Source organism: Vicia villosa, unplaced genomic scaffold (genome assembly GCF_029867415.1).
Source record: "Vicia villosa cultivar HV-30 ecotype Madison, WI unplaced genomic scaffold, Vvil1.0 ctg.001077F_1_1_2_unsc, whole genome shotgun sequence".
Taxonomy (NCBI): domain Eukaryota; kingdom Viridiplantae; phylum Streptophyta; class Magnoliopsida; order Fabales; family Fabaceae; genus Vicia; species Vicia villosa.
In genome coordinates this window covers 12,891-36,285 of record NW_026705471.1, presented here as the reverse complement: position 1 = coordinate 36,285, position 23,395 = coordinate 12,891, and the positions used below count along the sequence as shown (strand labels likewise).

Genomic DNA, 23,395 nt, shown 5'->3' with positions numbered 1-23,395 from the left:
GCATCAATAAAGGATGAGCAAAAAGATCAAATAAGCTATGGATAAAGATTGCAACCTTCATGAAGTTTTAGCTTTGGTTGATTGATCTTCAAGTCATAATGGTATAAGTTAAATACTTTTATATTGGTATTCCTTAGTGCTCAAAAATCATATAAACTTTCATACATATGCATGCCCAAACTTATATATGCATGGCATAAGTTTCCAACCTTGAAAAACATGCTTTTTCACCTTTTATGCTGAGGTAACCGGTTACCCTGGTTTCAGTAACCGGTTACTGAAACTTTTCCCACTGTTTTTTGTATGGGTAACCGATTACCCTTGTTTCAGTAATCGGTTACTGTGTTGAAAATTTCAAAAAATATGAACGTTAGAGTGGGTAACCGATTACCCTGCTTTTGGTAACCGATTACCTGCTGAAACATTGCCTTGTTTCATTTTGCTTTATGTTCAAACGTGAATATCTTTTCAAACCTTAAACATTGCATTGTTTGATCATTTTATACTCTTTCTAAAGGGTGTAAATACCTATATAAATACCATAAACTTCAGATTTAAATCTCACCTCTTTCATTACAATTTACCAACATTTTTGATCATATATTTTCATATATACAAGTGTTTCATACTTGAACTTTCATTGAAACTTTTTCTACACATTGTTAGAAAAGTTTCTCATTCATACATAAACACTTGAGCACTATTATATCATTGTAAATTGTCTTGCTTGAAAGAGAAGATCAATCTTATAGATTGATATATGTTCATCAACTTTCTACTCAAAATATATTTTGTTATTTTTTGACTTGCTATCCAAGATTGTTGGAAGTAAGGGTTGTTGATTAGTGAGAGGATTGTTCTCATAATCAAGTTGGTAAATCCAAGAGGATTGTTCTTGGTAGTTGTAACCTTGTCGTCCATATTTTTGGAAACAAGAGGTATCCTTAGGGAGGGTGTTCTCTTAAGGACTTATTGAAATCCAAGAGGATTGTTCTTGGTGGTTTTGTTAGAAGATTGTAGGAGGAGTCTTGGTATAGGCTTGTACAAAGATCTAACAATAGTAAAATCTCTTTCGTGTTTGAAAGGGGACTGGAGTACTCTCGGATTGTGAGGGGAACCAGTATATATCGTTGTGTTCTTTACTTTTCCGTATTTTACCGCTTTCATCACTATTATCAAGAAAAGAAAAGAACTATTCAAAAACCTTCAAACACTTAACCAAAAATAAGTACAAGCATTCTCATAAAACCGCATAAATTTTCAAAGTCCTAATTCACCCCCCCCCCCCCCTCTTAGGCGCACTCTTAAACTTACACAATAGCATCCCACGGAATCTTCCTTTTGTTAATCTGGTTATGAGCATAGATAGCTGAAAGATAATGTGCAAATTCTCCCTTATGGTTATAAACCTCACAGTGTATGACTTGGTCAGCAGAATTTAACATTTTCAGGTCCCAACTAGTTGGGTTCCACATGAGCCATATCCTCTCATTCTCATGGTTTTATAGTTATCTATGTAATTCCCCTGCCTACCCAACTTATTTCTCACATGTTCTGCATTATTGACTTTAACTCTAGTCTCTAAGAGAGCAATACAACTAATCTGAAGTTGCTTGAGATGGGCTCCCACCTCAATGCTCCTGGCCTTTTTATTGAGCCCTCTTGTATTCCAGCTAAGCATCATGGATCACACTAGTTCCACCACCCTCAAAGCATTCTCCAACCTTGAAGGCATCAAAACCATTAGCGCATCTAACTACAATCTCTAGGGGGTGTTTGTTGGCTTCTTCCCTTTCAGATGACTAGCATTACCTATTGTTCTCCACTCTTCTTGTGGTATTTCCTGTGTAGTCCCCTCTTGTGGTATTTCCTGTGTAGTTCTCTCTTTCGGTACCTTTGGGCCTTTATCAGAGGTAGTATTTTGCTTTGGTTTCCATGTGTCACTCGTTTCACAGGTATAGTCGCCTTAGCTTTGCTTATATGTCCCACTTTATTGCATTTAACACAGAAGGGAGGCTTCCACTCATAGTCAACTTTCTGTGTCAATTTACCTTCAGTTTCATCCCTAATCACAATTTCATCCTTTAGTGCAACTGTAACATCCACTTCAATCAAAACTTTGGCATATAATACTCTCAATTTTCTTGCTTTGCATTCATCCATCATGATTGGCTGCCAATAGCACTCGCAATCTTCCCTATACTTTTATCCCCCCAGAACTCGGAGGCAGCTGTGGAAATATCACCCAAATTGGAAGAATTAGTAACACATCCTCCTTCAATGTGAAATTCGGTGTCCATTCATGTAGCAGCACTGGCTTCTTAAAGATCGTGTAGGGGCCTCGCATCAGCACTGCATCCCTCTCCTCCTTTTATTTGAATCGGACTAGAAAGTAGCTTTCTTCATTGTAATACAACTCCGGCAAGATGACAAAATTCCACGCATTCATCATAAATTTTTTCACTGCGTTCATGGATAATTCTTCCCCAATTGCATACAGAATGAGAGCATTTCCCCATAATTGGATTTTAGATTGTACATCTAGGGATTCAATAACTACCTCAACTTCTCCATCCACCAAGTTTGGAGCAGTGTATTCCAGTCATATCCCATTTGCGGGGAGCCTATTTCTTTTGATAACATCATCCCACAGTTATGGTTGTTCAACAGGTTCCTCTTGTTCTTCAATAACTACAACATTTTCACTCCTTTCCTCTTTAATTGGTTCGAGTGTTGGCATCTCCGTAACCTTTATTCCTTGTGGTGTAGGAGTTTTCCTCTCACTAGAGCTTGTTGGTGGCGAGAGAATCCTCACTCTCGCTGGTGGAGTCTACACCGCCTTTTTCTTTGGCCGACCTCGGCCCATCACAAACCCTAAGACATTGTTAAAACCTTAATCCCCAAAGCTTCTTCTACTGAATTGATCCCTAGTCCGAAGACTAGGAGTTTAAATCTCCTTAGTAGTCAAAGCCTTAGAGAACTTTGCAGAAAGATTGAACCGCTACGCCGGAGACCTCTTCACCGGAAATCGTTCACCGGAAATCGCCAGAACATATTGGTTAAACAATTTTATTTTTCTTTCTTTTCCACTGGAGAAATTTTGAAATCCACGCAACCTTTAAATCAATTTTGAAAATGTTAAAGAAAATTGCAAGACTATTATAGTCTTTTCGTTACATTTAGGAGAGTGTCAGATATAACTTGAGAAGTGACAAGTTAAAATCTCAATAGATAAGTATACGTACGATATCTCATTTGATTTAGTATTGGCCTTCATAGATTTCTTAAATTATTTAACCAATTGGTTAAAATAAAAAGTATTTATGTTAATATTAAAATATGAAATTATACTATTTTTTGTCAAAAACTAAATCATTTTTTTATTTTAAAAAATAAAACCTAGATTTTATATTCATTATTTTAGTTTAACTTTTGTTGTTTTAAAGATAATATTTTTCCTCATCCCCTTTTTTATTTAACATACCAATAGAAGAGATAATTCAACAATTTCTTCCTTTCCCATTTCACTCATTAATTCATAGCAAATAATCCATTTAGCTTTCTCCCCTTGTCCTCTTTTTCTATTAATTCATAGCAAATAATCCATTTAGCTTTCTCCCCTTGTCCTCTTTTTCTTTCTGTTTATCCACTTTCTTTCTATATCCCACTTTATTCTCACTACCAAACATAGTGCATTAGACAAGTTGTTGTCATCTACATGAAGCAATCTATAAACTAATCAAATAAACCATAAAGTAATTGAAACACTTTATAGCCCAAAAAATAATAAAAATAATTTTACATCAAATTTCAATGATCAAATGGGAAAAACTTCTAAGGCACTTCTCAAGAGTGACAAAGGTCAAAAGGGGAAAAAAAAGTTAGAAAAAAGTAACCAAATTAAAAAGCCAACCCACTCAATGGATCAACTTTACAATTTACAGGTTGTTCTGCTTTTTTTTTTTTCCTTCCAATGGAAGTAACCAAATAAAAAATTTATGCAAAACTCTCATAAGAAAATGTTCAATTTTTCTGATTTGTAACTTTTTTCCAAAACCACATTCTTTGACTATGGAGTTAAACAATTTGTTGATACTCCTTTTGATAGCCATTGTAATCTCACTATTTCCTCTAATGAACTATTTTTTCCTACTCGTTTCTTCTTAAAATTAATCGAAGAAACAAGAGTCGTCGAGGGAGAAATTAAGTGAAAATTAAAGACATTTAATAGTAAAAATTACTCCTTCTTTAAACACTCAATCCATCAAATCCACACTGCTTGTAAGTGAGAGATTGCTTTCTTGGACTTATTGCTATTGCACAATCCACTGAAACCTGTGAAGTTGAGTTCATAATCATTAATCTATTGGTAAAGCATAGCTTAATCACAAAAAAAAAAATTTGATTAATACAAAAAAGTGAAAGATGAATAAAATAGGAAAAAAAATTGATTAATACAAAAAAGTGAAAGATGAATAAAATAGGAAAATGGAGTAAATAGTAATTTAAAGGGTACAGTTTTATTGCTTCAAAATTCAAAATGCATGTTCACACTAGCAGAAGAATGATGATGCTACAATAATGAACCCATGTGCCCCACAAAGAGGACTGTCACATGGTGAAGAGTTTACTTGTCCTAAAAAGTTAAAAACAAATTGACAGTAGTGTTTGACATTTGTGTGCATTGTTTTTGGTTAATCTAACATCTTATAGTATCAATGTGATGTGATCATAAAAATGGTGAGTAAAATAAGTTTTAGATGACATTATTGAACTTGAGCTGGTGATAAAAGTGTGTAGTGGTTGGTAGTACCCTGCCTGGTCTTGGAATCCAGCTACCCAGTTCTAATCAAGTGGGGTCTAACAATTTTATCATTTTATTTACATCTTCTAATCATTTGGGCCCTTTACATTTACACTCTCAAATAGTACTATTTTGGTATTTTCGGATGCCTAATTCTTCTACTAGAAAAATGCAAATCAAAGTTGTGAACCTATAAAATTTATAGTCATGACACGAGTGAAATAATAAATAAATAAAAAATACTCTCCTAAGGCCTTACTATAAAATGAAATTACTTTTTAAATTTATTGATCACATAAATTAATTATTCAATAAATTTAATTTTTTTTTTATAATAGGGACCAGAGAGACTAGATGGGAGTGTCACTATAATAGCATATAACAATGAAGCTATTGGAATGTCTTGCCATTGTGCCACCAAAATACAGTACTAATTGGTAGGGAAATGGAATATACTTGTATGATACTACTCATATGGGTGGGTAAAAAGAAACCAAATTAACATATTTTTGTTCAAAATTGGATTCAGAGTTTACAGGACTTTGTAAAAGTTGCCCTGGAAATTAGCATATTTCTTTGTAAAAGTTAAATAAATTTGATTAATCATTCCATTACTTAATAACCATTAAAAAATAATTAATGAAAAAACAGTCAATTTAATCTTTAAATTATTATCCTTTAATTTTATCTCTAAAGTATTAAATTTAACAAAAAAAAAGTTCCTAAACTATTCTAGTTGCATTATTACATGTATTAAGAATTTGTTAGTTAATTTTCCCAACTTTGAGGTTAAGTTTGTTAATCGCCAAGCGAATTCGGTTGCCCATAATCTTGCTAAGGCGGCCAATTTTTGGGCTATGCGTAGTGTGTTTAATATTATTCCTCCTTATATTGTTCAGCCATTGCTATTGGAAATGAATTAAGTTTGTCTTGATAAAAAAAAAACTATTCAATGAACAAATTAGTTAGATGAAAGACTATTCAATAATTAACACGAGAACTATTCTTTGTAACCAAAAAAAACGCACACAATAGGACTATTCTAGATAGTAGTTATAATTTAATAATATATTTTGACATGTTTGTTATTTTTTAAATAGATTTGATTTTATCTCCGAAATTTATTTTATTTATTACTAGAATTTATAGCTATTTAAAGTATAAAATAGAACAACAAATCTAACAAAATTGGAAACTAACACTTTTCATTGCAACCATCCAAATCCGGTTACACTCTAATTATGCACACCCTAACATAACCAAATTATCCTTCCCAGGTCCCCAAAAATTCCTCACATAAAATAATTCCTTTCACAAAGAATCGCACAATTACCGGAAATCACAACACAAAACAAAAAAAAACTAAAGTGAAAATAAAATCAAACAAAACTAAAAGAAAGATACTATATTATAGAATATACACACAAATTTTTGAATCAAAACAAAATAACATTCCGCGCACATTATCAAAAACCAAACCGCACCACTAGAAAGCGCATTAGGCTAAAGAAAAAGAAGGAAAAAAAAAACCACCGCTACACTCATTCTCTCTCTGACAAACCGAAATGAAAATGGAAATTGTACAACTCCGTCTAGCTCAACCGGCAGAAGTCTATATTTCGATAATACAATCCGAGATTCTATACTCAGTATTGTGTTAATTTAGTAAATAGTGTATGAATTTATAGTTTGTAAAACCAAATGGAAATATAATTTTAAGCATAAAAAAAAAATGAAAATGGAATAGAAAGAGTACCTGAACACCAGGAGAATCAAAATTCATGACCCGGATCTTAGCACCAACATCACCCAAAACCCGAAGTTCGACCCGATCATTCAACGAAGCATCTCTGATCAAATCAGCAGCATCAGCTTGCAACAAATTAACCCTATCAACTCCAATCGTAGCCACAACTTGTCTCACACTATGTGCATCTTGATAAAATCCAGGAACCGAAGCTTTTCCCAACGGAATTCCGCGGTACATGACAGTAAACCTGGACTCTCCGTATTTGATTCCCACCTTATTAGGATTAACCGCCGTGAAAAGAAGGCGAATCGTTAGGGAGAGTGAAGCGGTGGTTCCGCTAGGGTTGTTGGGGGTAATTCCCATGTATTGGACTCCGACTTGTTGGAGATCGAATTGAGGTTTCTTTGGTTTGACGGCGAGGAGGATGATGAGGACGATGGCGAGGACGAGGAGGGCGAGGAAGGAGAGGAGGAGGAAGAGGCAGCAGCAGCAGCCTTTTAGGGAGGCGGAGGAGGAGGAACGGGAGGGGGTTTGAGGGTAGTATTGAGGGTGTTGTTGTTGATGCATGTAACCGTTTGAGTGTTGTTGTTGCGGTGGTGGTGGTAGTCTTTGTCTCCGTTCGCCGCCGTTTGGTTGTGGTGGTTGTTGCGGTGGTTCGTTGGTTCTGGTTGTCATTTTCTCTCTCACTCTGTTTAGTGATCTGTGAGTTTGTAGGAAATAGAAAGAGTGAGAGAGGAAAAGGGACAAAGAAATGAAAGACTGATTTGGACTATGAATGAGACTACTTATTGATTCTCAATTCTCAAAGTAAACAAAATACAATTTTTTTTCTTAAAAGATTTTGTAATTTAAATTCACCTTAATATAGATATTAAAAAATTAAGATTATAAAAGAAAAAAAAAAGTAAATAAATTTAAGGCTGTTCCTCATTCTATTATAACAACTTTTAATTTTTTAATTAAAATTACTTGAATTAACTTAGGTTAATTCAAATATAAGGACATTGATATTAATTGGTATGCATTGTTCGTGTAAAAAAATTTACTATCATTAATGTGTAAAACTTCTTTATATCAGTGTATTTCAATTAAATTTTAAATAATATTATTAAAATTGAAAAAAAAATTACAAACTATAACTATTTTATTTTTACCAAGAGAATAATTATAATGGATTGTCGGTGTAAAATAGTTTGCACAGTCAGTGCATCACAATCATTTATAAAGAATACTTGATTAAAGAAAAGTCAAATATCTATAAAATTTTAAATGTTGTAATTAACTGACAATAAATGTATTTCAATTAAATTCCAAAAATTTAGATGAATTGAATTTCTGAAATCATTAAAATAAGACATGTTTTAAGGTTTAAAAGACGTTTATAAAAATACTTAGAGATATTCAACAAACAATAATTATTTGAATTAATTTACTAAATAAATTATAAAAAAAATATCAAACTGTTTTTAAAAAAACTTATATAGATCAAATATTATAATTATTCAATAAAAAGTTTAATAAAAAAATGTTTTTTTTGTATATTTGACAAGTAACTAACTTAGAATGAGTAGTTATTGAAACTAAAATTCTTTCCCAATAAAGAATATTGTCAAAACCAAAAGCATGCTACCTTATGTGAATTTTACGCTACACCACCACATAACAAAAATGGTACTCTGACATCTTTGAGGAAAAACTATTTCTCTACGACCTGATAAGATGAGTTACAAACGCATCTGTATTTACCAAATGTATCTTTTCTTCCTCATTTTAAACATTTTACAATTTTAATTTCTAAAATACTTTCAAAAAAATTGTTTAAAAATGATGTTTTGAAATTTTTTGTAAAATATAATTAAAAGCCTAAAAAAAGTCTTTTAAGATAACTATTTTTAACGTATATTTTGTTATTTTAGCATCTTCTTTTTATTTTTTATATTGTATCATACTTAAATTTTAATTATTGCTGGAGTATGAAAAAAATAAGATAATCTTAAGTATAATAAGATGATTTCTCCAACTTCTACTCACAGAGAACGTGATGGAAAACAAAGGAAAGAAAGAAGACATAATTTACAACCTGATTTTTATTTGTTGGCTAATATATCACCCCACCATATCACAATCGCAGTCTTAGATTCATTATCATTTAACAATTTTTAGAGAGTCCTTTTGACATGTCATTGTTCTATCAATTTCACAAACATATTGGTGCTCATATATAACATAAAAAGGTAAATATTGAAATAAATTTTGAGTTTGCATTTATATATAATATATATTGATTCCTTAATATCAATACATTTGTTTTTTCGGTAAAAAAATATTTTTTAGGCATAACCAATTGATTATGGGTATGTCTGTTTGATTATGAGACTTTTTAAAATTGTCTAATCAATTAGATCATTTGCCTAATTGATTAATGATGCTTAATTGAGTCTATAATCGATTGTGTGAGTCTTTTAATGATTGATAATGACTCTATAACAAAATCTTTCATTTTAGGCATCAACAATCGATTATTTGAGGTGTCTAATCGACTAGGTGAGTTAATTGGTCCATAAATTATTTTTAAATTTATACCACATCTAGGTCTATAAGTAGAGAGATTCTCTATCACTTTTTCACATCAAAAAACGTGAAAACCTCACTTTTCATTTATCTCATCACCTCTCTATATTTTAATATTTTCTCACATATTTTAGCCATAGTTCTCTGAGAGTGTTTTTGAGTTTAGTGAGGAATATTGTAATGGGTAAGGGAAAAAAATGTGTAAATATACCAAGAGTGAATATTTCTATCGAGTAAATAATTCTTCCTTAGGAAGTAAACCATTTAAAAAGCTCTTGTTTGTTTTTGGGGAATTGTCTTAGTCTCTGTTTGACTCGTGAACTTCGCCATTGAAGAAAAACTCTCTCTTGGTTCGTGAAGATCAACCAGTAAAAAGCTCCACAACAGTTTTTGAACTCAACCTGATTAAAAACTCTATCGATTCAAAATTAACCTGGTGTAAAATCTCACTTAGCTTATGAGTTTAAACTGGTGCAAAAACTCAATAGGTTTGAGATCATCCCGATAAAAAAATTAGTTTGATTTGTGTCTAACCTGTATAAATCCCTAGTTGAGTGCGAAGTATAACAAACTCAAAAATATTTTTTCGTTTAAGATCAATCTAGTGCAAAATCTCAGTTTAAGTTCAAAATCTCTTCAACATATGACCGTCTGACAAGAAGATAGTGTTATAACTTTATAACTTTGGAGTAAAGTCATAATTGTATACTTTACAAACAATAATAAAACTCTAAATATTATACACAAGTAGAATCATGATAACCCGAAAGAACATCCAGATTTTCTGGATCTGATGTTGTATACATCACTTATATTGTTTTTCTGTATACACCACCTCTTTTACAATCCAACCAATTTTTTTTCCCTTTAAACCAAAATCATACTTTTCTATAACTATGACAAAACTTAAAAACTTTTCCATAAATCTAATCCAAAACTCATCTTATGAAATAAATTTATTTTAAATCCTAAAATATTTCCAACATCCACATTCTCAACCACTAACTTAACATTAACAACATATAAGTCGACAACATTCATTTCAACAACATAAAATTTAGTACACCTGATTCTTCAATTAATGATTTGACAAAAAAAATTAAAACATAATTTATATTAAAAAAGTGGTATTATAATTTATTACAATTTTTAATATTATTTGCAATTAAGAATGCCTTATTATATTCTTCTAAATTCGATTACTCACTCTAAGATGCCTATTTAAGTTTTGACTTTAGGCACTTTTGAAGTTAATGTGGTGCAAAGAAAGTTTGTGTGGTCTATTGAGATGAAAGAAACGACCATTTGGTTGAGGAACACAGTAACTAAAGTACTCAATCTATTAACTTTTTTGTTTAATTTCAATATCAATTTGATCATTAGGTTTCTCAAATATCTTATCATAACCCAAAGTTTTCCCCTAAGTGGATCATTTTATGACACTTTATTGAATTAATTAAAGCCAACAAGCTAAGACTCTAAAAAGTAGACCCCAACCACATGACAACCTTTCTTTCCCACTAAGAAAACCCTTGAAGTGATTCATTCATTCTTTAACAATTCCTTTTTCTTCCTTTTTCTTTTTACATTGTGACATCAGAGAAATTTAGGGCAAATCCAAATTAAGAATGTTGTTAATGATTGGTGGAGGAATGTTTTTAATAAGATGATGACCATAAAAGTGAGAATATTGGTTATTGAACAAGAAAATAAATTTGCTTCTAAAACTTAAGAAAAAGAGTGCTAGAACTTTAGAAGCAAAGCATTAAGATATTGATTAATTTAATTTTTCTGGTTTGGGTTTCCCTCCAACAAATCATATAGCACTTTACCAATATGCGACAAAGTATTTTAGTTTAAATGACAAATTAAAAATATTAAATGACAATCAAGTTGTACAAGTTAGAGAAAGAAATGTGGATCCTTTTGAGCAAAAGCTGGCTGTTCTTTCTTATCTCACAAAAAGAAAGAGATTGATCACCCAATGTTGATTCATACATTTGTACAAAGGGATAAGAGAGGAGTCAAGATTGAATAGTTGAAGGAGAGAAGTATGACAACTAAAACTCAATAAAAAAACATTTTATCTAAAACATATTTAATATGTAAGGCGTATTCGATATATATATATATATATATATATATATATATATATATATATATATATATATATATATATATATATATATATATATATATATATATATATATATATATATATATATATATATATATATATATATATATATATATATATATATATATATATATATATATATATATATATATATATATTTTGTTAGGTTGAATATTTTGTTTTATGTTTTAGTATATTTCATCAATATGTGAAATGTTGAATTTTCTTTGACTTTTTATTATGATGTATAATAATGATCGATGAATATTCCAAATGGAATAATATGATGATGTAAATTATTTTTCAACAATGAACAATGATGCACGGATTTTTAGTCAAATTTCACAACACATGAAATGTTGACTTTTAGGTTGAGTTTTCAAAAATGAAAATGTGCATCAGATGAAAAAATTAAGGGGCAAAAAATGGGGTATGACACCGGGACATGAAGTCGAACATGAGTAAGGATATATCGACCCGGGTCATTGAGCAAAGTGAGGTGGACAAAGGCACACCTAGTTAGATGAGTCAAAATGCCAAGTCGGTATGCCGGTTACGGTACTCTAGTTTCTGCACAAACGTTATAAAAATCAATGAGGGGACATTACATCTCACGATGGTGACGATAGGAGTTATAGATTGTTATTTATTGTGGGAATTGGAGTGTCATTACATGATGAATGGAGGTCACAAGGGTTAAGTGTAAAAAAATGGGGCTCCCGTGGACGGAGGGAGGACCAACGCAACAACATCACACAAAAAATACAAGCATATCAAGAGCCCCGATTACATAAAACTGTTGAGGTCTCACCTGATTAACTTGAGGGAGGCCATCCAAAAGTGTTTTTCAAGAATATATATATATATATATATATATATATATATATATATATATATATATATATATATATATATATATATATATATATATAAGAAAAAGAAAAAAAACTAAATTCATCCCCATAACTAACAAAAATTCTAAAGACTTAGAAGAATTCAGACTGGACTGCTAACAATGTTGGAAACAAGGTCTTGATAACAAATAATGCACCTATTTGTTTAAGAACACTTTAAACTCTTGATTTTGAATCAATGAGATTTCCATACAAAATGGTGATGACTAAGATATTAAATAAATGATGCAAGAATAAAACTATAATAAAATTAAATAAATAACAAACATTAGATCCTACCTAAAATAAAATTCAATAAAGAGAAGAAATAAGTGACTTGGAAAAAATGAAGAGAAAAAAGAATAGTGTTTTGGCTTAGTTTTGCAAAGGATTGGTGGTGAGATTTGTGAATGAGAATGAGTTTATTTATAGACTCTAAAAAGAAAAAGGAGGTGAGAAAGGTGCGTAATGATGCAATAAATCCATGAAATAATGATGTAATAAATAAAAGATATTTTGTGCCTTCTACAAACTTGAGTTTTGTTTTATGAAGTATGAAAATGATTAATAAAATTCAAATGAATATTATAATGATAATTCAAATGATCATGAATTTATTTTTCAAAAATGCATAATAAAAAAAAAAAGCAATTTTAGTCGATTTCATCAACATGTGAAATGTTGAATTTTCTTTGACTTTTTATTATGATGTATAATAATGATCGATGAATATTCCAAATGGAATAATATGATGATGTAAATTATTTTTCAACAATGAACAACGATGCACGGATTTTTAGTCAAATTTCACAACACATGAAATGTTGACTTTTTGGTTGTGTTTTCAAAAATGAAAATGTGCATCAGATGAAAAAATTAAGGGGCAAAAAATGGGGTATGACACCGGGACATGAAGTCGAACATGAGTAAGGATATATCGACCCAGGTCATTGAGCAAAGTGAGGTGGACAAAGGCACACCTAGTCGGATGAGTCAAAATGCCAAGTCGGTATGCCGGTTACGGTACTCTAGTTTCTGCACAAACGTTATAAAAATCAATGAGGGGACATTACATCTCACGATGGTGACGATAGGAGTTATAGATTGTTATTTATTGTGGGAGTTGGAGTGTCATTACACGATGAATGGAGGTCACAAGGGTTAAGTGTAAAAAAATGGGGCTCCCGTGGACGGAGGGAGGACCAACGCAACAACATCACACAAAAAATACAAGCATATCAAGAGCCCCGATTACATAAAATTGTTGAGGTCTCACCTGATTAACTTCAGGGAGGCCATCCAAAAGTATTTTTCAAGAATATATATATATATATATATATATATATATATATATATATATATATATATATATATATATATATATATATATAAGAAAAAGAAAATAACTAAATTCATCCCCATAACAAACAAAAATTCTAAAGACTTAGAAGAATTCAGACTGGACTGCTAACAATGTTGGAAACAAGGTCTTGATAACAAATAATGCACCTATTTGTTTTAGAGTATGGAATAAGATTCATTGTAGGGTTTAGTTTAGGGGAGGATAAAATTATTGCTTTAGATTAATACAAAGGATACACTACATGTATAAATAAACACACAAAAGTGTGTAAGAAGAATGAAGTAAGCCAAAGAGCAGTTCAATTAAGTTATTGTGCTCGAAACTGGAGGAACACTAGATGTCTTCACTATTAGTAACAGATTGGGGTCATTACAAGTGAGATCTAATAAGGTGAAAAGATAGAGCATCTAGCAAAACTTATCAATAATAATAATAATGTATGTGTAAGCCTAAAGTTCAAAATGAACAAAAAGTCAAGAGAAAAATAGTCAAATCCCTCTTTTGAAACTGAAAAAAATGAATTCTTGGACAATAGGATAAGGAAACTAAACTAGGATTTAGACTGGCTATCTTAGCTATAGAGTTCTGACATGACAGGTAGCATTAGGAAATACACACACACACACAAACAAAGCTCAATATAAGCAAGACTAGTTATGCCAATTTTTTAATGCAGACTTTTGAGATGAACTCTGAGTTGAATATGAATTGAGCTGTTAAATTAAGAGATAAAGGGAAGTGATTTCTTTCTGATGTTATATGTTGCATTACACGCATAAAAGGTCATAATTCAAGTTTGGGGTGTGATAACTCACATTTTGTGAGTTATTACAAGACTTAATACTTTAATCTTTCTTTACATTTTCATCATTCAGTTGTTTAATTAATTGTATTTTACTATTTTAGAGTAGTTTTAAAAGAGCACAATATGGGCTCTCTTTTGTTAGTTTTTAAGTGTTTGTTGCTTGTGTGTAGTTAACTTTTGTTCAACAATTGTTACCCAACTAAAAGTAGAAAGTTGGAAGAAGTTGAGATAAAAGAGAAACGTCAATAACATTCTTATAGCCCGCGTGGCAACAATAACATTCTTATAGCCCACGAGGCGCTAGAAGACAAAAATTATGTATCATAGTACATCCACTACAGCGCCACGCTACTGCAAAGGACAATGCCATTTAATTCCCTACTCCACCAGCATGTCACATTACACATTCTTTTCGATTGTTGTCTATACTTGATTCTTCATTGGTACGGATTGAGAGAAATGAAGGGAAAATTGTTGTTTTCCCTGGGCCACATTTTCCAATTATCCACAACCCATGATCCAATACAATGCATAATATCGTAGTTGAAGTAACTATAAAAGGAGCTCTTGATGGAAAGGAAAGGAGTTTAAAATTTTTAGAGATGGAAACTCTTAAAGAAAAACCAGTAAAAGAAATGAGTAGAACAAAGCGGAGATTCTTCTTCTCATCCCCTAAAGTGCACGTTGCTAGTATCTATCGTGAGTGATGTCGTCTCTTGATGACTAACCATTGCAAGAAGAGAAAGAAGTTACTTGTAGGTTGTTATTTATTTTTCATCATGTGTTTGAGAATGCTTAGCTTACAAACCAGTATTTATGTATGTACTAAACTCACAAAGAGCTAAAACCTTTTATGTTAAGCAATGTGAAATTAATATAATATAGTTTTTTATGCTAAATAATGTGTTGTTAAAGATTTCTTTTGTCACAGTTTATCAAAAAAAAAAAAAAAAAGATTTTTTTTGTCACGTGTTAAATTGTTATCAACCTTTTTCTTTGAATGATTAACTTATATAAATTCTAATGGGGCTAGTTTCATAAAGATCTAAGTCCTATTTTAATTTACATCCACTCTTACAATATTTCCATTAAAACTCACATTCTAAATAAAAAACATTGGATCACATCACACACAAACTTCATGACATAAGATGGTAGTACTTGATTTAATATCTTAATCAAACAATTTCCGTTGATGAAGAGATAAATGGTTGATTAAGTGATGATTCCTTAGCAATACTTGTGGATGTAATGTTTCTATGTTCTGTAGTGGGTGGTGCAATTGCAATATTTTCCTTTGAAAATTTACTCTCTTCATTTTTACCCCACAAAACAAGGTATAGTCCGGCTACAATCAATATTGCACCAATGATCCTATAATAAAAAGGAAGATTAGTATATAAATAAAATTCAATTACTAAGATAAATAATTTGTATAGTTTTTATGATAAATTGTAAAATTGATATGTAACATTTATCATAAATATTCTAATTAAGGAATTTAATTAGGTTTAAGACTAACCCTCCCAAGTAGAACTCTTCTCCTAAAGCAATAGAAGCCATGAAAGCAACAACAAAAGTTTGAATAGGTTGATATATAGCAACAAACACAGGACCTTGTTTATCAATACACCAAGTTTGTACTGCAGATGCAATTCCAGATGCCACCACTCCCTGCAATTATCAATAGATGTTTAAATCCAAATAATAATAAAAATTCTTTATTCAATAGAAGAAAAAAAATTCAATTTTTTTTAAAAGCTCGTGTGTTAAGAAGTTTGAATCTTTCAAAAATTGAATGATTAAAACTATAATTAAACATAATACTCTCTCTGGTCCTTATTATAATAAGGACTAGAGAAAGTAAACTCTCTCTTATAATAAAGACCAGAGAAAGTAATATTGATGATAACTTACGACGTATAACATAGTGAAAACTTCGCCGCTTGAGGTAAATAACCAAGCGTGCGAATTTCTTTCGCAAACCAAAGCGATGAGAAGGAATTGCAAGAGACCAAAGAAACATGTATAAGAAGTGAGAGAAAGACGGGCTGGAAACTTCTGAAGAATAGGTGCTTGAAACACAAGCCAAGCAGACCAAGATAAACAATGTCCAAAAAGATAAACACAACCAAGTGTCCAATTTTTTCCCTTAGCATCACCAAGTGACATTTTCCAAAAATCAATTATTGGTGTTGTTGTTGTTGTTACTTGAGTTATCATTGTTGAAGTGTTATTTAAGTGTCTACTTGGAGTATATATGATTGGACCTTTGTATAATGTAATTATTGTTGCACCAATTACACATAATATTGTTCCTGCTACTTTTGCCAATCCATCTTTTCTGTTAATCTTGACTCGCTCTATTCTTAGAATTACTGCCATCAGAAATGTTATGGCAGGGATAGAGTTTTGTACAGCTGATGCAAAGGTTGGACTTGTGTTCTCCAAACCAAGCAAGTAGAATGCTTGGTTTGCTGTAATCCTGTTTCATACAAAATACATAATTGTTATCAAACCATACATAAATATAAATAATGATTAATGGCTTGAATGCACTTTTAGTCTATGTAAGTTAGCGAGTTTTTGAATTCCGTCCCTAAATGTTTTTTTTATGAGTTCCTCTATCTTACTTTTTGCTTGCGGTTTAGTCCCTAAAGTTAAAATCTGCAGGAAAATATATATGCAGATTTCCTGCGAATTTTAATTTTATGGACTAAAATGAACGCGAAAGTGAAATATAAGAACTCAGACAAAAAAAATTACAAAAACTAAAATAAAAAACTCACTAATTTACAGGACCAAAAGTGCATTTAAGCTATAATTATTTTACAATTTTATTGAGTTTCATCCCTTAAAGCGTGGTTTTAAAGTGATTATAAATCAGAATGAAACAACATTGTAACAGCGCAATAGTCACATCATTGATTTATGAAATTTTTTAAAAAAATTAATGATATTTAAATTTATGAAAAATTGACAAAAAGATAGATATAAAATTATTGAATAAAAATAATGTAGAGCATAAATATATATTAAAATATAAGACATACCCAACCAGTGCTAGAAAAAAGAATTGGCAGAGAAAGTTGAAATTAATTGGTGGTCTCTTCTTCCTGAACAAAAGAAAAAGAAATAAGGTGAGAATCACAAATTATAATTAAATAAACATATAGTACTAACTTAAAAAAAAACTATATTTTTGACAAAATTTTATCATTTAATTAATATATTATAATATACACAAAATTTTAAGGGTACTAACTTTTCAAAGAAATATGCAAAGGGAAGAAGTACAATAAGAGCTATAATGTTCCTATAGACAGGAAACACATATTTGCTAATTCCCATATTAAGGGCAGCTCTTGAGACAACATGAAAGCCAGCATAACCAAATTGTAGAGCCAACATGGCAGCATGCAGTTGAAACCTTTCAGGAATTGAACACCACATTCTCTTTGAAGAAACTGAATCTGAATTTGAATCAGCCATTGTTGGAAAATAATTGTCACACTATCAATATAAAGTATTGAACAAATAATTTAGGTTTAGTAAAATAGAGGTAGAAGAAGGTGGTGAAGAGAGGATGAAAATGAAGGGAATATATAAGGCTTGTTTGAAAGGTTTTTTAAAACTATTTTTCTCTGTAATTAAAAACTAAAAACTATAAAGTTTGTTCAATGAACATCTTTTAAAAATTTGTTTGTCAAATTTTATTTTAATTTTCTATTTTTAAAACTAAAAACTGTTAACAGGTAAATCTTGTTTTAGTTTTGATTTATGATATCTTCTTAAAACTGAAAAGACACCGTAAATAAATGACAATATACCTAGATAAAAATGTTGAAATTGATGTATAGATTATGAACATTCTCTAACAAATTAATATTTCAAAAAAAAAATTGTCCCACTAACCATGTGTCGAGTGTCTTCTATGTAGGCACTAACCCACATGACGCCTCCAATATTTTTATAAAAAAAATTCAATTGTTTGCAGATTTAGTGTTACTTGCGAATTAACCTGTAGACTAAATAAATATTTTGACATGTAAATCTGTATGTAACACTAAATCGGCAGGTAACTCAAAAAAGTAAAATAAATAAAATAAAAATAGGAGGCGCCATGTGGGATGAGGCATATGTGAAAAACACCCTAAACATGATTAGTTGCATAATTTTTTTGAAATATTAATTTGTTTGCATTCTTAAAAATAAATAAAAAAACTTCTTCTAACGAGTCATATCAAATTTATATTTAAAGAATAAATATTCATTAGTGAGTGATAAATACGTACCGTTTAAATTTAATTACCTGAATATTCATTTAAAAAATTAAATTTATTGATCAAATTTTTTGAGAATTTCTTCCAAAAAAACATGTGATTTCAGAAGGAGAACTAAACACTTTTCATGGCTCTCATCACTACATCATCTTCTTCGTCATTGCCATCGAAAGTAGCTTCGTCGACATCATAGCCACTAGTAGTAGCGTCACGTGGATTGAATTTGATGCCTATGTCATTTTTATAAGATGTCACGGTAGGCGCCAAATATGATTTCCAAAGTAAATCATTGTTACTTCAGTAGTGTAGGATAGGACTAAATTTTGATTTGTATGAATTCTCCCATTTATGCTTTGATGGTTGCAGATAAGACTCAAATACTACATGTCATCAAGACCACTTTATGGTCATTAAGACTAATGTCTCCTTGTATCCGCAATACTAAATTAAAATCGAGTTCACTGTTCCCTTGTCTAAGACACACTAATTATGACTAATTATGCTTGTTAATATGTCTTGAAAGTCTTATCTATATGTTTAAATCTATTAGTAGTAAACAATTGTGTGTGTGATGTTTCAGAGTTGTTGATTGGTTAGATCAAGCTCACACAGAGTGATGAGAAGCTCTGTATTTGTGAATCTTAGGTGAATATAATGATATCTCTTGGGCCGGGATCTTTGGATCTAGAGAGTGATTATTTTGCTCATCTCTAAGGAGTGTGGGATGTGGAAAACGTTATTCCTCCTATTTTTCGTGAGAACATGACTTCGCCTTTTTCATTGAGCTTTCCATTCTGCTAGTGCCTAAGGACAAGACATTCCATATGTTTCATAAGTTAGTAAGGGACCATCTGACACAAGCATAATAGGGGACGAGTGATGCAACAATTAACTAAGTGTTGTGATCAATTGACGACTAGAAATTCCACTTGAGAGTTTATAGTATATCAAATATGATCGTTTCACTGGTTATTCCCACAAACCTTCTTATAACCAAACATGAGTTGTACGAGCTATCATGCAAACCAAACACGAGATTTTACATCAAGAAAATCTTGGATCCAAACAAGAAATTTTACACCAACAAAACAAGAGCTTTTATATCAGGTTGAGCTCAAGAACTAAATATAGAGTTTAACTGACTAATCTCTCAAACTAAACAAGAGCTTTTATTGGTTTAGCTCATTAACCAAATTTTGATTTGTATGAATTCTCCCATTTATGCTTTGATGGTTGCAGATAAGACCCAAATACTACATGTCATCAAGACCACTTTATGGTCATTAAGACTAATGTCTCCTTGTATTCACAATACTAAATTAAAATCGAGTTCATTGTTCCCTTGTCTAAGACATACTAATTATGACTAATTATGCTTGTTAATATGTCTTGAAAGTCTTATCTATATGTTTAAATCTATTATTCCCTTCGTCTCATAATAAGTGTTTTATTTGTACTTTTCATATGTCTCAAAATAAATGTCCCTTTAGAATACCAATGCAACATTTATTATTTTTTTCCACTACTATACCCCTATATATTAACTTTCACGTTTTTCAACAATTTCACTATCTATAATAAATAAGGATACTTTAGTAAATGACATTAATTTTATCATTAAAATCAACACATCTAATCATTTTCTTAAGAACCGCGCAAAGCTCAAATAAGACACTTATTTTGAGACGGAGGGAGTAGTAAACAGTTGTGTGTGATGTTTCAGAGTTGTTGATTGGTTAGATCAAGCTCACACAGAGTGATGAGAAGCTCTGTATTTGTGAATCTTAGGTGAATATAATGATATCTCTCTCAACCTTGCGGTTGAGGCATTTATAGAGATATATTGGGCCGGGATCTTTGGATCTAGAGAGTGATTATTTTGCTCATCTCTAAGGAGTGTGGGATGTGGAAAACGTTATTCCTCCTATTTTTCGTGAGAACATGACTTCGCCTTTTTCATTGAGCTTTCCATTATGCTAGTGCCTAAGGACAAGAAATTCCATATGTTTCATAAGTTAGTAAGGGACCATCTGACACAAGCATAATAGGGGACGAGTGATGCAACAATTAACTAAGTGTTGTGATCAATGGACGACTAGAAATTCCACTTGAGAGTTTATAGTATATCAAATATGATCGTTTCACTGGTTATTCCCACAAACCTTCTTATAACCAAACATGAGTTGTACGAGCTATCATGCAAACCAAACACGAGATTTTACATCAAGAAAATCTTGGATCCAAACAAGAAATTTTACACCAACAAAACAAGAGCTTTTATATCAGGTTGAGCTCAAGAACTAAATATAGAGTTTAACTGACTAATCTCTCAAACTAAACAAGAGCTTTTATTGGTTTAGCTCATTAACCAAACAAAAACTTCTCACAAGAGATATTATACAAGAGTAGCCCCAACACCACAACTAAAAGCCTCACTCATATTTTTTACTCTTAAAGCACAAAGGCAATATAGTGAAAAAGAAAGAAATGGGGGAAAGAGAGTAGAAAGTGAGAAAGTATATAGAAATAGTTCTCTGAAGTATTTTGAAAGTGAGGAGAAGCCCTTTATTTATAGGAGATAAATTTGACTCAAAGGGAAAAAGTAACCACGAGCCTTAAATGATATAATTTATTAAGCCATAGGGTTAATAAATTATGAGCTTCAATATACGACAACCCTAATTCCTAAAAAGGAAACACTATAATATTTATGTGTCTTAATCGATTAGGAGTTTTCTTAATTGATTAAGAAGCATAATGTCTTGCTCTCATCAATTGGTTAAGGCACCTAACCCATTAGGGAGTGTATACAAACTTCCTAAATGATAGGAACATCCCTGGTCGATCCCACAAGCATATTGATTGTTCCTTTATAGCCTTTAAGGTGATTTATAAAATTTAGAGAGGTTTAATGGTATTTGAATGGAATGCGATACGGCTTGTACTCAAATACTCAGGAACCTACAGAGACATGCGTCCAAGAGGCCCCATTTAATCCTTTTTTACGAAATGAGGTTTGTGGATCGAGTCAAAAATATTTTAAAAATAACAAGTATTAGAAAGACTAGTTATACGGCTAGTATCCAAGTACTTGGGAATCTGCAGAGGTATAAAGTCCAAAAGACCCATGTCCATCTTTGATTGACCAAGTTTGATCACTAGTTTTACGTTAATGCTTTAGTCGTAGTTTGACTGTGTACAAAAATTTGTTTTGATTTGAGAAAAGAAGTTTGCCACTTAAATGGTACTTTGTACAATTTGGATTATTTTTACTATGTACAAGTTCTTCTCTAACTAGATCTTGCAGGGAAGTTGACCAAGTAGTCTATCGAGGTATTGGAATTCGAAGTCTCCTTGGAACCCAATAAAGAAATAAAGGCTCAAGTGTTCATAAAATTTATTACAAAAATGACACCAGTTACATTAAAGCTTCCTAAGACAAAGACCGTGTTCACTCACGGGTCTCCTAATAGTAGAGGGAGTGGGGCTGGTCTCGTGCCGGAAACGAAGTCGTCCTAGTAATTGAGGTATCCATGTTTCTTCTACACCTTCTATCTACCTACCTTTTTCATATGTAGTTAAGTTCTTTCTTGTTGGAATGAGGTTTATACATTTTAATATATTTTATATGATCATGACATTATGTCCAATTATCAATCAAACATATTTGATCTTTTATTTTTTTTCCTTAATCTCTATTATACATGTATGATGCTTATGGATCTAAATAGACATAATCGTTCATAACATGATATATCGATTTAGTTTATACCAAAAAGTATTGTTAGATGTATACCTAGATAATCATCTATCATGAGATAGATTCTAGACATAAATCTAGACATGTTATTTTCATATATTATTGAAACGTAATGTTATTATATTGTTTATTAGACTGAGAAATCGTCGAATAAATAATATGATTGATATTGCGATGTTATTTCAAATACATATATGATATCATTGTTGAGAATTGATAAAAGAGATAAATTCAACAAAAAAATGATATATTTTTTTAATCTTTTATTGTAGAAATACTTCTTACTACCTCTATCCCAAATTATAAGTCACTTTATCAAAAAAAAAATTGTCCCAAATTATAACTCATTTTACAATCCCAATAGACCATTAATGACTTTTTGTCTAACATATCATCTTCTATTTATTTCTTTTTCTTCTTTCAATTCTTTTAATTTCGCTTTCTAATGTAATTACTGAAGGACTTTTTTGTAACATCACATCTTTTCACTTTTCTAAAAAATAATCATTGTATTTCTTAATTTCCGTGATTACAAACCCTACCCAAGAGCACTTGGATGAGATAACAAGAGTTTCTTCTAGTTTAACCATAGGAGTTTCTTCTAGTTTAACCAGAGATCTTGAGTTCGAATCTAACCCTGAGCACGCATTAGTGTTAGATCTCTTAGAAAAAATTTGCCACCTATTATAATCCTACAAGACTCAACAGATTAACCTCTATAATTACGTGTATTTGAATCTAACCCTGATCACGCAATAGTGTTAGGTCTCCTAAAAAAAATTGCCGCCTATTATAATCGTACAAGACTCAAGTGATTAATCTCTCTAAAATTACGTGCAAAAGATACAAACCCCGACCCATGATTTAGAATGGCAGTTCATTGTACAATGTATACCTTGTTCTTTTTAATGGATAACCTATATATCTCACTTGAGATGGTAACTTGTATATCCAGCAAACAGCAAATGGAGAAATAAACAGCAAAAATAAAATAAAAGTGTTCACATTCCTGGAAAAATAAATTCCGGA

General features: G+C 31.1%; 2 protein-coding genes across 2 annotated transcripts; both read right to left on the bottom strand.

The window, feature by feature from the left end:
• Positions 1 to 4,012: 4,012 nt before the first annotated feature.
• Positions 4,013 to 7,317, bottom strand: LOC131633121 (uncharacterized). Its single transcript, XM_058903831.1, has 2 exons — positions 6,561 to 7,317; positions 4,013 to 4,335 (listed from the first exon to the last, which is right to left on the bottom strand). The coding sequence occupies exons 1-2, from the start codon at positions 7,227 to 7,229 to the stop codon at positions 4,249 to 4,251; spliced, it is 756 nt and encodes a 251-aa protein (XP_058759814.1). The 5' UTR covers positions 7,230 to 7,317; the 3' UTR covers positions 4,013 to 4,248.
• An 8,040-nt stretch (positions 7,318 to 15,357) lies between these two features.
• On the bottom strand, positions 15,358 to 17,874 carry LOC131633122 (protein WALLS ARE THIN 1-like). Its single transcript, XM_058903833.1, has 5 exons — positions 17,589 to 17,874; positions 17,377 to 17,439; positions 16,241 to 16,808; positions 15,846 to 15,997; positions 15,358 to 15,697 (listed from the first exon to the last, which is right to left on the bottom strand). The coding sequence occupies exons 1-5, from the start codon at positions 17,813 to 17,815 to the stop codon at positions 15,502 to 15,504; spliced, it is 1,206 nt and encodes a 401-aa protein (XP_058759816.1). The 5' UTR covers positions 17,816 to 17,874; the 3' UTR covers positions 15,358 to 15,501.
• Between the last annotated feature and the right edge of the window lie 5,521 nt (positions 17,875 to 23,395).

Bases quoted from the DNA above. Each gene is read 5' to 3' on its own strand.
- LOC131633122 (XM_058903833.1), bottom strand. From the start codon at position 17,815: ATGGCTGATTCAAATTCAGATTCAGTTTCTTCAAAGAGAATGTGGTGT. The intron at 15,998-16,240 runs GTAAGTTATCAT...TGATAATTGCAG, and splicing joins TTTTCACTATGTTATACGTC to GGAGTGGTGGCATCTGGAAT. The intron at 15,698-15,845 runs GTTAGTCTTAAA...TTTTTATTATAG, and splicing joins GAAGAGTTCTACTTGGGAGG to GATCATTGGTGCAATATTGA.
- LOC131633121 (XM_058903831.1), bottom strand. From the start codon at position 7,229: ATGACAACCAGAACCAACGAACCACCGCAACAACCACCACAACCAAAC. The intron at 4,336-6,560 runs GTACTCTTTCTA...TCAACTTCACAG, and splicing joins TTGATTCTCCTGGTGTTCAG to GTTTCAGTGGATTGTGCAAT.